General features: G+C 33.0%; 2 protein-coding genes across 2 annotated transcripts in view; both read left to right on the top strand.

Moving 5' to 3' along the window:
* Nucleotides 1–258: 258 nt before the first annotated feature.
* LOC148615800 ((Lyso)-N-acylphosphatidylethanolamine lipase-like) lies at nt 259–7,065 on the top strand. Its single transcript, XM_088582397.1, has 6 exons — nt 259–426; nt 1,043–1,140; nt 1,526–2,044; nt 3,107–3,218; nt 3,663–3,852; nt 5,133–7,065. The coding sequence occupies exons 1-6, from the start codon at nt 410–412 to the stop codon at nt 5,289–5,291; spliced, it is 1,095 nt and encodes a 364-aa protein (XP_088438523.1). The 5' UTR covers nt 259–409; the 3' UTR covers nt 5,292–7,065.
* Nucleotides 7,066–15,161: 8,096 nt separating this feature from the next.
* LOC148615801 (HEAT repeat-containing protein 3-like) overlaps nt 15,162–15,975 on the top strand; it is a 31,208-nt gene continuing 30,394 nt past the window's right edge. The window contains exon 1 of the mRNA XM_088582402.1: nt 15,162–15,415. Coding sequence (XP_088438528.1) covers nt 15,281–15,415 — 135 coding nt within the window. The 5' untranslated portion in view covers nt 15,162–15,280. The remainder of the gene's footprint in view (nt 15,416–15,975) is intronic.

The following is a 15,975-nucleotide window of genomic DNA, read 5'->3' on the forward strand; positions in this document are numbered from 1 at the left end:
TTTTATTTCATTTCATTTTATTCTATTCTATTTTTTTTCTCCCCAGTGTCCTGTCCTGTTCTGTTTAACCATAATTCTATTCTATGAAATTTGAAAATTGATTTTTTTCTCTTTGGTTTTACTATTTTATTTCATTCGGTTCGATTTGATTCTATTCTATTTTTTATCCTCATTGTTCTGTTCTGTTTAACCATTTATTCTCCTCTGTTCTGTTCCGTTTACGTCAATAAAATTACCGGATTTATTTATCTGATATTTAATTCACTATGCACTGTCTCAAAGATATACGTCCCATATTATAACCGTTCTACTTTTATTATTTCTGAGTATGAATCAGTGTCATATCAACTGAACAAACCTGCTTCATATAACCAGAGACAAAACATTATATTTGCATAAAGTTTTTATCATGGGGACATGTACACAGTAAGTATATATTGTATTTTCTATGTAACATAGAACAGTTATAGCCTGACAATACTAGCCCTAAATCATTTTTGATTGCCACAACTTCGTTCTAATAATTATACTGTCTTGGAGGGCTAATTTTTATTAGAGGCCATCAAGAAAAGTGGCAGAGGCCCTATCAGTGTGTCCATCAGTCAGCATGTCTATTATAGGTCATAACAAATCATGCCCAGGCCCCTGCACACACAAACTTGAAAAAACTAAATCTTAAAAATTTTTACCTGTTTGTGATGTCATCAGTTTGAAAGACATTGAATGTAGTTACCATGAAAGTTAAGAATATCCTCAGACTTAAGTACTTTCTTTTACTTTTGTGGTGCTGGGGCCAGGCTTTAACTTTCTTGTTTTTTATATATTTTTTTTCTTGTTTATCTGCAAGACAATGTGTCATGTACCATAGTTTGTGACCTTTGACCTTCAACTTTGAACTCAAGGTTATATTGAAGTCATATTAATGATTTTTGCATGTAAATTTGTGTCTGGGCTGTAACTTCTTTGTCTTTTGGTCCATGTCAAAACTAATTAAAACTTGATGCATAAAAATCTAAATCTGACATCTACATGTATATTATAGACCTAATGACCAGCAAATTGAAAGGAGATGCAGGAGAATACGTTGGAAACCCACCTCTAAAGCACAGTTATCAGAGGTGGAGAACAACATATTCAAAGGTATGTACAATGTGAATGTACATCTGAGAGTCAAAATGGCTGGCAATTATTGGTTATTTAAGCATTGGTGAACATACTATTTGTATTAGTTTGCCCTTTTGCTTTCCCTGGGAGAAATATATTTACCAATATTTACCTAACCATGCTTTTATTGTCAAATTAATCTTTGTAGCCTTGAAATGTTTCTAAAGTGCATTCACTCTTATACTTGTAATACAAGAAAATCTCAAAAACATACATTTTTCTTAGAGCAGCATAAGGTGTATGCCCTCTTGCCATTCACTAGTTATACTTAAATATGAATTAGGAAAATAAATTCATGTACAAATAGCTTATTGTCAGCAATATGCTGTAAACTTTTATCGCAATTGTTTTTTTTTTTCAGCATTTTTGACAGTGCCATACTCGACTAAAATGGTGCAGCTTTCTAATCCCAATCATCAAATATGGTCAATTATACTGAATGAGAACCATAGTGGAACACCACTGGTGCTGGTTCATGGAATGGGGGGAGGTATAGGGCTTTGGGCCAAAAATCTTGAACACTTGGCTAGAAATAGACCAGTGTATGCCTTTGACCTACTTGGCTTTGGGAAAAGTTCAAGGCCATCTCTGAGTTCAAATCCTGAGGAAGCTGAGCGTCAGTTTGTTGAAGCTATTGAGGAATGGTGTAAAACTATGAAACTAGAAAGATTTATTCTTCTAGGTCACAGTTTAGGAGGATACCTTTGTACAGCTTATGCTTTAAAATATCCAGAAAGAATATGCCATTTGGTCCCAGCTGACCCCTGGGGCTTCCATGCAAAACCACCTGAGACACAGATACCCAGAAGATACAAAGTTGCACTTGGTATTGGAAGTCTCTTTTACCCCATGTCTTTCATGAGAGCATTTGGACCTTTTGGTATGTTGTGTAGAATGTAGACATGAAGATGTGGCTTCTTAGTCATTCAAAAAAAATAAAATACTGATAAGATAAAAAACTGATTTGACAACAATATCAAACAGCTCATATTTTTAGAAAATAAGTTTTATCATTATATGCATTATTACGTTTGTTAACCCTTTCCTTTATAATGATGCCTTTTGACGCCCCCATGCATTTCTCTGCACTTTTTTTTGCTGATTTGACTTGAAAGGCTTTCAACTCAAATAATATTTCAGTTTAGTTGGGGACCAAAAAGATATCCTTCTGCAAACAGTTTTCTGAGACATTTTGCCAGTAAAAACTTCCAGTTGGAGCTGTTTTGGACTAAATTTTGGAATTTTTGGCTAGAATCACTTGTGTAAAAAAATGATGCATCAGCCAAATCACCTGAAGGAAAGGGTTAATATATAGTAATTCTTAATGAATTAACAACGAGGCCATCTGACTGATGAAGAAATACAATAGTTTTAAGTGCAAAAAAAATGTCCAAAGATTGCAAAGGTTGTCATTGAATTTGGCCAATTTTATAATTTGGCAAATTTGTGAAATTAGCATTTGATACAGATACCTCCAATCAAATCGAACTCACAATATTTCTATGATTTATATTGGAGGCTACGAATACCTCCCTCATTGCTATTGCCATATATATTTATTTTTTTGGTATCATGTTATATATCCACATACGAAGTCGTAAGTTATTACATGTATATGATACCTGCTGAAATGTATCATGTCCGTCCATCCAAGCATCCATCCCGTGACAGTTTGTGTACTCAATGTGGCAGAGTATTATTTAATATCCAATTAGATGCCCTATTTTTGATTTTTTTTTTCAGGACAATGTAAAATATGATTGCATAACTTTAATAAGTTACCTGTCACCTTAAAAAAGTGCATAAAATATCATTGTATTTTAACCTCTTTTATCATATGATAATATGAAATATTTATTTATACTAACACATATCACAAACAAACAACAGTTGAGGATATTTTCAGACTTAAGGTCAGACTTCATGTCTTATTATATTTCAGGTCCTGGACTAGTGAAGAAGTTTAGATCTGACATACAGAACAAATTTTCTGATGTATTGACTGATGATACAATAACAAGTTATATATACCATTGTAATGCCAGAAATCCAAGGTACAATCCAAGAAACTCAAATACACATTTTTCTATAAGATTAAGTCATGGGTACTAAGGAGTTTGCTTTTAATTACTGATAAACCTTTTTTTTTTAATGAAGATTAGGGCACATCATTATGAAAATTATTGAGTTGGTAGATAAGAGGTACATCCTGTTTCACATTTATATATAGGCTACCAGTAATGTTGAGCAGAGAACTTGTGTCTTATTGACTGTTATATCATAGCTTTTTTGTACATTTGTATATATATTGTCATGTGCCCCTACATGGATTATTTCTACCTACAAGTAATGTGTACCAATACATATTATTTACATATAAATGAAAAATCATATTTTCTGTTGGAATGCAAAATTTTGATTTTGTGTCGTAAGGTTAAGGCTGTGTTAAATCATGAGGATGCTTCATTACTATTAATAAACCATCTCTTTTTCTTCAGTGGAGAAGTTGCTTTCAAAGCCTTAAGCCTTGGTCCATTCATCTGGGCTAAGAACCCCATGGTTAATAGAATTAAAGAGATACCAGCAGAGATACCTATATCTATCCTGTATGGTCAAAACTCGTGGATGGATAAAACAGCTGGTTACCAAATCCAGACAGATAGGGAAAACAGTTATGTTGCTGTTGAGGTGAATATTGAACAAATAGTTTATATAGTACAAAGTAACAGATCAGTGGCCCACTGGGGGCATTGTATAGAGTGAACATGAAAATACAAAGGTTAGAATAAGAAAATAGAGTTAATGATTAAAGAATACAGACTTTTAATGCACACGCAGAACTTATTGATTATTCTCTAAGTGTATAACAGTATTTTTATGATGGTCTCAGATGCAAAGTCCTTTTGTTCTATTTTTACAAGGAAATTTCTTGTTTACAATTTATATTAATAAATAATATATATGGGTCTGAATTTATTTCAAACTAGAGTGTCAGCTGAAGTATCTTCTCAGCAGAATGCACCAGGTGACAATGTAAATGGTTGTCAGCACCTGTCAAGTACAAGTACTGAACAAAATGCTGACTGCCAGCCTGTGCATGGTGTAGAGGAGATAGTTTTTGTACATGCAGCATCTTTGTTTTACTATTCAACTAGCATATAGACATAGTGTACTGCATTAATTAAATTGTCTGTTTTCATGCTGTCTATTATTCTATGTTATACAGTATCTAACTGTGTATACAATTTTGGCTATGCTATTAATGCAATCATTTAATGTCAGTTATCACTATTGTTTTATTACAAAAAAAAAGCATGTTCATATCACAACTCATACGTTATGCCAGAGCTTGCCGAAACTACGCAGACTTTTTGTATCGCGCTAGAACTCTAACAAATAGGCTTCTGGAACAGGGTTATGTTGCTACAAGATTGAAGTCATCACTACAGAAGTTTTATGGTCGTTATCATGAACTCGTGGATCGTTATGGTGTATCCATCAGCACCATGAAAACTGATTTATTCAACGGGTCATAGTTTTCCTTTCCTCGTTTGTCTACCCCGGACTTGACTTTTTATGAGCAACTCGGCGGGTGTTTCTAGAAAAGCAGAGGACGCTTACCCTACCGGTGCACCTGGTCCATGTTCTCAGTTTTTAGTGGAGTCTGAGTTGCTCATTTACTTTTGTTACTTTGTATCTATGATTTTCGTTACTTTATGTCTTTGTTGTGTATGTCTGTTTTCCATGTCTGGTCTTTGTCCCTGGATTGCATTCTTTTGATTACCGCTATAACCTTGGTTCCCTTGATTACTATTTCAGATTGTACATTAATATTTTACAAAATAATTAATAGTGTTTGATTTTATACATTTGGGATATTGAACATTAAAACACTTTGTTGCCTATCTTATACCCTTTTATACTAACTTTATTGTTTTATAAAGTAAACAAAAATAACCGTATTTCAGAAAATACCAGCAGCTGGACACCATGTGTATGCTGATCAATCTTTAGTATTTAACACACTGGTTACAGAGATTTGTCAAGCTGCTGATCAGAACAGTGTTGTATCACATGACAGATTAGAAGACATTATACAAAGTTTTGACTACCCGACAGATGATTGAAAATGTTATTTTTATTTTACATTGTACCGGTAGATGTCTCATAGATGTATTCAATCCCTTATTGGTTTTTACATCATAAATTGTGAATGTCATGTATGAAATATTGACATGATTAGTTTTAAAAGACTACTAGTTAGATCTGACAAGATATATAAAGTATTAACTTCTGTAACTATCAACTGATAAATCTGTAGATTAAATTTATATGGAAATCAATTTTCATGGTAAGTCAAAATTCAGTTATGATGGTTCCTGAAGATTTCAAGTTTTTTTTTTATTTCATGAGAGTATTTATATCTGAAATGGACTTTGACTTTGGGTTATGAATAAACCGTGGAAAATGTGGATAATGTTACCTCATGACAAATGATTCTTCCATAGTATCTGTATGTGTTCATTTTACTTCTGCACTCCTTATATTTTGTTTCATTATACATGTATTCATTAATGATCTAGAAACATTGTTTCTTGGTTAACTTGACCAATTAAATGATAATCATGTGACTCGGTTCTATGAATGGGTAAATTGTTGGTTATATTATACTCTTGAATAACTTCTCTAAAGTACCTTGGAATATCAGTTAAGACAGGCTTCAATGTACCTGATACTATCTTGGCAATCGCACAAATCTTTAACATCAATAGTTTTATTCTTTGTCATATTCATTGGGATGTCTTTTTCATGTTTTTGCTGAATTAAATGTGTATTTGGTTTCATATAAGGTACGATTTTTCCTCTGGAGCTTTTTTTTACATGATTAGTGTTTGTAGTACACTATGTCATTAAGTGGCTGTGTAGCTAATTTGTTGTGACGTAAAGTTTCAGCATACTCATGCTATTATCATATACCAGTAATGACAGATCATTTTATTTTTCAATCATAATTATATACATACTTACTTTGTGACTCTCATGTCGTTAGATTTTCTCATGTATTTTAAAGCTTTTATTTCAGGGGTTTATTTCAAAACTTATTTCATTCTAAAATATACAATTGATTCACACCAATTCTATACCCAATAAGAATAACCAGTACTGTATTAATTTAAACCAGTAATTATCTATATTTTTTTTAGCATTTAAACCTGGTAGTTGATTTCATTATATGCCTTTCTTACTTTGTATGTCAAATTGTTAGATTTTGTTATATGAGCTTTTATTTTATTTTTTTTGTGTGTGAACCTAGATAACTCAGTTTAAATTTGATTTATACATTGAGGAAACTTCTGGCATTATTGATGGTCCTCCCTTAGGTTCTGTATTGATAGAGGTATTTTGCTGTACCTGTGGGGTTGTTGTCTCTTTGACATATTCACCATATCAGTTCTTGTTACATATGTTCATTGTACATTTAATTCAATGATTACCTGAGCTTACTAATTACATTTTGATATATACATCTATTTTCATTACATCTCATATTTATTTATTTCAAGAGTTTCTAATTTCAATTTATAGTTCAGGAATTTATTGAAACTTATTTTTGTCTTAAGTGTGCAATTGATACATGCAAATTTAGAACAAGTTATGATTACACAATGTAGTATGAATTAAAACTAAGAAATAACCATACATTGTAAGGCCTCATTATTTTAAATATTGATTTAGTTTATTATTGTGGAACCTCTTATTGAATTCACAATTATTAATGTTTTATCTTACTAGTGCATTCATTTTTTTTGCAAATCTGTGATAATGTTTTTGATATATAGGTGCTACATGAATTGTTATGTTGTCTTAGTTCTATATTCTAAATAAAGTATTTTCTACTAATGTGTCTTAAAGTATAGTTCTGACTTTCAAAAGCCTTAAGAACAATTTCTTTCAGGTAAAATTATCAGAGATTATATTATGTTGAAATGAAATTGATTTGAATTAATATGGATGCAGGATAGAGTAAGTACAGAACACATACACGAATTACAAATTTACAAAAGCAATTCAAAGTAAAGAAAAATAGATTTTTGATTGTACTGCTGTCTATATTTTAACTGTCTCTATATGAAGCAAACCTACACTTGTTTCTATGATTGGTCTTAGAACATTCAGTGAGCTTCAGAAACTTGGGGAAATATTGTAAAAGAGTGAGTAAAGATAGAAAATCCGGGAGCGATGCTCACTAACTTGACACTCCTACTTTCCCATTTAATAGTATGCAACTTTTGACTTCCAGATTGATTTGGATCAAAAGCTAAATTAGAAGGTTCACAATGGGAATATTTAATAAAGATTCTGTGAAAGTTTCATTAAAGTCCATTCAGTGGTGTAGAAGTTGTGGATAAAAAAACAGGTACTTCCATGTCCCCATATTTGTAAGTCAGTGGCAATTTTGCCGGTTCTAATTATGATTTCAGTGTTAAACAGATAAATGAAGAATTCAAGAAAATTATCACAATTTGATGAATAATAGTTTCTACGCAATTTAAAAAACTAAAAAACTTTAAAAAAAACTATTACACATGAATATGTACATCTAAGTTAAAACCTTAAAAAAGTCACATTTCCGACATTCTGTGAAAGTCTGTGATAAATATTAAATGTATAAAAGCAACTTACATTCATTTAAAAATTTAAGCCTCGCTAAACAATTATTTCCCTTTGTCCGTTACCATCAAGAACAATAGTAAAATAAAATGGCATCCTCATATTGTTAGTCTTGTATGTTACATCATCCAGTATAACTTCGGGGAATTGTTGAAAAGTTGACTCCATTGCTTCATCTTGATAGAAAAAGGCCTTCAAAGTTTAGTCATCGTCAGTCACATATTTAAGAAATAATTCGTGGAGGGGTAGATTTGTACTACTTTTCGGCATTCTAAATAAGCATGCACATTTGGTAACAAATTCTAACATTATCAATTATTAAATTTGCACGTCACCTTTGGATCTTCACTAAACCACACCCATTTGACTCTAAAACGCATACACTTTTTTATATTTTTGATGTTGTTGTTTATGTTTGTTTGATATTATTTTTCGTTTTGTGCTCTGTTTTGATACGTTTTTCGTTTTGTATTGTTTTTTGTTTGACTGTCGTTTTTTTTTCTGACTAAAACTCATACTAAATTTGAAGATGATTTCATTGATTTTAAATCATATATAGAAGCATATATACACACACACACATACACAAATGCAAAAAGTTAAAATATCAACAAAACTAAAAAATAAACAATATTCAAATAAGTATATCAACGATTGTGTACGCGTAGTAATCCCTGTCACTGAGGATGGTACTCACACGACACGACACGACATCTTTGTCAAATAAACAGTTTTAATACATTTCGTGTTTGAGTTGGTGAGATGCAGCCATGGTAACTCCCTTAGCGATATGTTAGAGTGCATCTTGGCTCTCAAGCCAATAAATTCGGTTATGGGTTAATTGTCCGTTCGTCTCGACTTTAAATTATCAGATATTTTTTTTTTCATTTTCATCACAATGATGAAAATGGTCGTTCGGATAATCACTGGCATCAAACAAATCGCAATGACGATGTGTTTTCATGTCCTCGTATACATCTTCCGTGCGGATGTAATAGATGAAGATGATCGGAGATATTTTGACTCGATCGCCGTAAAAAGACTTCCTATATAGTCCATGTGCGGGAGGGTCCACCGTGCACCCCACCACTCATCAACTTCGTGGTGATTTTTAGGAACCTTTATACCTCCCATTGCCGAATCAATTTGTAGCCAAAGAATATTCTTGGATTCTTTTTCAGTATAAGCCTATATTTGTAGCCCACTAGGTCAAAAGGCCAAGATTTTTATGACTCAATTGTTTGTGCGTCTAAGCCTTTCTGGGATAGCATGTGTGAACAAACTAAACACAATTAGGTATCACCGTATAGCCCAATGTCTCAGCTTTACAATGGTATCAATAAAGTTGCAATAACACTTAGGTTTTTGCAGTAAAATGAAAAAAAAATGTACCCCTACCATGCCAAAAATTGCTTAAATGGACACATTTTTCAATGTCAAAACCCCTAGAGTATTAATGATTCAGTAAAAAATGGCTTATTTAGTATTTTCTGTTTAGTATTATCACAAATTGTACTTCTGGGGTTCTTTTGATGAATATTGGTCGAATTTCGTAGTCAGAATTTATCAAAAAATGCAAAAAATGGGATTTTCGATTTTTCGGTTATAAGTCACATAAATTCTACAGAATATGTTTTCTCTGTTTGTCAAATGGAGCAGATTGACGTGGTGACAATAGTTTTTTTTGTAATATTGAGCGGATACATTTTGCATTAACCTGCTTTCTCACATGCAAACAAGTTCACTGATATCCCCTAAGTTTTGTCTTTGGAATGCCCTTATTTGCAACAATGTGGTACCTTTCATGCACAACGTTTTGATGTACGGCTCGTAGTGATAACTAGTTCGGGTTGATTGGATTCCTCCACTGGAAACAAACTAGCTACACACTCCAGATCAGACAGCGATCGTCCTGGTTCAGTATGTTCAACAACGAGGATGAACAGGAAAGTGATACGGGAAGTTCGATGTAACTGGTAACCATTCCCGTTCTTGATAAATTCTTCCAAGCTGGAAAATATTTTCCGAAATTCTTCGATTTTTTATGTAGTCGATCTCTTCACTTCCCATCGCTTTAAAAACGTTTCCATAACGCTGGGAAAATGCGGTCGTTGTTCCTCGTATGTACCGTTCACCGCGTACTTAATCATCCAAACATTTATGTTGAAACAGCATTTAATGTTATTCCATTAAAGCTCTGGCGCCAATAGCTTGAATGAAGAAACACATCAGATCGTACTTCTCATCTTCTGTAGCGGGGAAAAATTCAACTACTTCTACGAATGATCTTACCGAAAAATTTCCATTTTCGATTTTCCGCATCGTTCCCGTTACTATTGTCTTGTTCAGCTTCATTTCTCGGCCAGTAGACGTTGTCGTCTCCATTTCTTTCATCACCATTTTCCACGTCATTTTGTTTCAACCGTTTGACGGCAGCATGACAAGGATTTCCATTATCCAATATTGTTACAACTCCGCTTTCTAGATGAGGTTGACGGTTGTGGTGATGGAGCCGCTGTTATTGACGTGGACGATGTGGATAGTTGAGGTGACGGAGGTGGTGTTGATGGCAAGGTGATGATGGGAATGTTGACGGACGGATAGTCTGTCTTCGTCTGTACTTTTCAAATGTCTTTGGTAATGGTCTTTTCTTGTTGGTAAAAAGGAATTCAACTGATCACTATTGTTTTCTGTTTGTTTTCTAATCAATTCAGTCATTATGGAAATAAAAGACCCATATGCGTTATTTTTTCACCTTTGAACAATTAATGGTTAACCCATTCTTGGAAAATCCCAATATGCTTCTAACCATGTGATAAAGTTTACAAAAATCATCAGTGTTTTACACCTATATTTTTAAACTCATCATAAGGTCTTTTGTTTTTTTTTTAAATTAATCCTTTGTTTTTTAAATTAATCCTTTGTTTTAATTTGATTAGGAAACATACATATGCTTTCATTACAGTGACTTATTACATGTACTATTTTATTCTACATTTTCTAGATTTTAGTTTCTTCTGTTAAGGTAAAACAGGTGTTTTCAATAATTTGATTTTCAAAAATGATGCTTGTAATGTTACTGGTAGAAATCCATGCAATATTTATTAAACTGACAAGACATGGCAGTATATATGAACGTGAGTTTTGTTATTTACAAAGTACATGTATATAAATGTGTATATTGATGATACTCCAAATGGTGGTATTTTGTTATTATATACTATTTTGTGTTTAAGTACATATTTTTTCGAATGTGTTAATTTTTTTCTTCAGGGAAAAAACATGATTTTGTGTGAATTCATAGTCGCACTCTAGTTTCTCACTTCATATCATATATCTGTTAAAGGTTTATAAAAAAAAAAACATTTGCGATTTCATAATGTTTATTGATGGTGGATGATGTTATTTTATAGAAAGTGCAATGCATGTTACTGACGATCCCATCTTTTTTGTTGATGATCTCCATTCAAGTTTTTTTATTTAAAGATGATAGATGTGATTACCATTCTGATGATTTTTTATCTCTTACATAGTTAAGTCCCTTCAAACCTTGTTTTTGTTCTTTGTTTTTTGTTTTGTTTTTTGTTTTGTTTTTGTTTTTTTGTTTGTTTTTGTTTGTTTGTTTGTTTTTTGTTTTTTTTTTGGGGGGGGGGGGGGTATATTGTTGTTTATACAGTAAAAAATGGTTTCTGAATGATGAGATTTGCTTTTTTTCATGTTGGTGCTGAAAATGGTTGTGCTTACCGTGGCTGTCTGTTTTCTTCATTCTTTATACACTTATTGGACTGTTAAAACATGTTTTATGTATCTTTTTATTGGATGAGACAATAATGTTACTTTTTAATAAATATTTTTATGGTTATCACTGGTTTTTGATACAAAATGACAAACTCAACGAAATATACCACAACACAAAAAAAACAAACATTAAACAAAATTAAACAAAAAAAAAAACAAATCAAAACAAATCAAAACAAAAGCAAAACAAGAAACAAATTAAGGAGTTAAGGAGAACAAAAAAGACAAAGCAACAACAATAACAATTAAACAAAAATCGAACTATAATTAAAACAATGCACAAAACAAAAACAAAATCAAAACAAAACGAGAAACGAAACAATAAGGCAAAACAAACATGAAATCATCTTCAAATTTTAGTAGGAGTTTTGATTAAAAAAAAACAAAAACAAAGAAACAAGAAAAATAAAAATTAAAACAAAACAAAACAAAGCACAAACCAAAAAAACCCCCAAAAAACCAAAAGATAAAAACAAACAAAAAATCAAACCAAACAAAAAGACAATAACTAGAAGGGGATTCATTTTTATTCGGTAGAAAACTTTCATATTACCTGACGAACACATGCATATAAATCATAAATTATTTCTCAAAGTTTTTCCTCCACGCTTTCGGTTTTTTAATCATTTTTTTCCACAATCCATAAACTGTTTTCATCTTTGTTTACTCTCTGCAATTCGCTCTTTTAAAATGTACCCTTTATCGATTCATCTCCACAAAATTCAGTTAATGTGTACTAGTTGGTGTTTTGACGCATAAACCGGTGCGCCACTTTAAAAATTTCGCTTGTCCACTTTCGACTGTAATTACGATCGAAAATGAGTTTGGTGTGTGAAATTCGAAAGAGTAATCAAGGGAACCAAAGTTATAGCTGTAATCAAAAGAATGTAATCCGGGGACAAAGACCAGACATGGAAAACAGACATACACAACAAAGATCATAAAGTAACTAAAATCATACATACAAAGTAACAAAAGCAAATGAGCAACTCGGACTCCACTAAAATCTGGAAGCATGGACCAGGTGCACCGGTAGGGTAAGCGTCCTCTGTTTTTTCTATAAACACCCGCCGAGTTGCTCATAAAAAGTCAAATCCGGGGTAGACAAACGAGGGAAGGAAAACTATGACCCGTTGAATAAATCAGTTTTCATGGTGCTGATGGATACACCATAACGATCCATGAGTTCATGATGCCGACCATAAAACTTCTGTAGTGATGACTTCAATCTTGTAGCAACATAACCCTGTTCCAGAAGCCTAATTGTTAGAGCTCTAGCGCGATACAAAGTCTGCGTTGTTTCAGCAAGCTCTGGCATAACGTATGAGTTGTGATATGAACACTCCATACGCAGGTGCCGAAGGGATGTTGCCACAGATGAAAGGAAAGTTGACAATTCTGCATGAAAAGTCATCACTTTTGTCGTAAAGTTTGGTCAATAGTTTTCCTTTACCATCGATTTCTAAGTGTAGGTCAAGATATGAGGCTGACTTCACAGTGTCTGTAGTATCCTTTATCTCAAGTTCTTTTGGGTAGATGCGATGTATCAAATCCCCGAAATTAGGATTGTTTAAAGATAATACGTCACCTATATAGCGGAAACTGAGATTGAAGGATCTAGCTAAACGATATTCTTTCTTTCTGATCAGATCAGCTATAAAGTCAGCCTCATAAGAGTGAAGGAATAGGTCAGCAAGTAAAGGAGCACAATTTGCTCCCATTGGAACGCGACCGTTTGTTGAAAAACACGTCCACCACACTGGACAAATATGTTGTCCATTAAAAATTCCAGCATTTTGTAAACATCTTCCTCTGTATATTTGGAAAATGATTTGGAATTATTTCTTACAAAGTACGAGGAATCTCTACCCAGAACTATATATTTGTATCTAGGTGTACCATCTTTTTTGGAAAAACAACGATGTACAATGTTTTTAAGTCGGGATTTTAACTGAGTATGGGGAATAGAAGTATACTGTGTTGAAAAATCACAGGTTTTAATGCTATTATATTCAGATAATAGTCTTGAACTGATTGCCTCCAAACGATCTTTCGAATTTTTCAGGATCCACATTGAATTAATACTACTACGGGAGTAACAAGTGTTGTGGTAAGACTGCAGACCCTCTTTGACAGTTGTTAATATAGAAGTTAAAAGTTTTGAAAGAGGTTTGGTGGTACATTTTGCAGATCCAGCTATGAAACGTTGTTTGTATGGATTCTTCTGGAGTTTAGGAACCCAGTACATAGACGGTAAATCACAATCATCGTCCCTGGTAGAGAGACCAAAAGAGGATAGCATAGATTTATGGTTTTCCACAAACTCTTCTTTGGAGAGAGTGGTAGCAGTATAGGTCTTATCTCTGCTATTATTTTCTACGTCTACCTCTGATAATAAACATTGAATGTAAAATGTTTTGCAGACAAAAACAATGGTGTTTTGGGCTTTGTCTGCTGGTACGACAACATATTTGTCATGTGTAGTAGACAATGATTTTGCTACATCGGGGTCTTTGAAAACTGATGTAGCCTTGGCACTCATTGACCTACTTAAAACTTTCATTCGTTTCAAAATTAAAGACCTCACGGCCTTTAACCACTCTGACATAGAATCAATGTCTTCTTGTTCTCGTTTTATCCATTTTCTTGCATAGTCCTCGACGGCATCTATAAGAACTTTAAAGTTATAATTCCAATCTATGGAGCGTGGTTCACGGTACTTAGATACTCGAACGAGTGAACTAATTTTTAACATGTATTGATTGTTTTCGTCTTTTTGTTTTCTTCTCCCGCACCTCGAACTTGACTTGGGATTCTGTACAACTCGGTTCCTCTCTTTCTTATCAGAGACCGTTTAAGTACTACTGAGCCCACACGTCAGTCTCGTTATGTACATTTACGTCGTTAGGTGCTAAATTATTTAGAGATCCGTGAGGTGTGTTGTTGTAACTTTGAACTTTAAAAAAAATATCCAGAAATATTGATGCGTTCTTTTCCTGGTGAAAAATCGGAAAAGTTTATTTCGAATGGTCTGAATTATGCGTTCATGGTAATTTGGTTTTCCCGAAATAATCGCTGTAGCGATTTCGACAGAAAATATAGTGTCTTTATCCGTGCGAACTTTCTTGGGTGGTGTTTGTGCCCTTTGAAGGATTTTTCGGAAAGCCTTTTCAACATCTACTGCCGATTTTGATTTTGCAGCTTCCATCCAAAAGTTTCTTTATATAATATATTTTTTCAAAAGTCGGTCGGTAATCCTATAGGAACAAATTGTGTTCTGCTACACTCAAGATAACGAAGCTGATATTAAATCCAGAAAGATTTATCTCTTCTATATGTATATTACAAAGGATACTTTTTGTGGATTACCATTCGAACCCCCTTTATTTCCCTTTAAATCTCCTTATATACCAAGTGTGACCTTGTCTCCGTGTGTATGAAACTACAAAGCTTTTAATCGAAATAATAAACCTACAGCGGAAATTACTCCTTTCCTCTCCTGAAGTTGTACTTATTTATTTTCACCGGAAATGAACTGGTATTTGTCTTTCGGTAACCAGATTATTGCTGTTCAACATGTGGAAAATGTTTTAAACATTTTATTAAAGGAATAAATGTAAACTTGCAAACATGATATGCGTAAAAGATGGGAAAATCAAGACAAAAAAGATTTAAAGTTCAACAAGCAAATCCGACCGGTTTACCAAGTGTTAAGCAATTTGACAAAGAGGTTGAAGAGTCCGGTGAATCAACTCCGTTACTCCAACCTATTATTGAGCAGGTATAATTCGCAAATGTCAACTAGATTTCTTCCAGTTTTCCCTGTATTTAATGAAAGGCGATTGAGAAGAAATTTTCAGATTTTTATCAACCACTGAAGCCGTAACTGTAAGATGAAATTCAATTTGGTCTGTCTTTTTACTCAAATACACTCAAATATACTCAAATTAGTATGGAAATGCCTTGACATACTGTTAAAATGGCAGTTAAATAGATGTTTTAGGGCAAATTAATCATAAATATCCCAAATTATGCTTCAATCACTCGAAATTGTGACAAAAAAATGAACAAAGATACAATGACGGAGATGACACAAATTTCCGTACCAGATTTCAATGAACGATTAAAATTGTGTTGGTGTAATATGAAGTCCCTGTTTCAGTTTACAAATGGTTTTAACTGTAAAGTGAATGCCAGTTATTTTTAGTGTTTTTGTTTAAAAAAAAGTATTAAAAACCGTACATGTAAATAGTTAAAACAGTTATCTCTGAAGATAAAATTAAAATTCATTGCAACCTGTTGTTGGATCTCTTTTTATATGCCCTTTATAGCTTGCATTAC

This window comes from Perna viridis, chromosome 5 (genome assembly GCF_037379345.1).
Source record: "Perna viridis isolate PV_CMFRI_1.1 ecotype Kerala chromosome 5, ASM3737934v1, whole genome shotgun sequence".
Taxonomy (NCBI): Eukaryota; Metazoa; Mollusca; class Bivalvia; order Mytilida; family Mytilidae; genus Perna; species Perna viridis.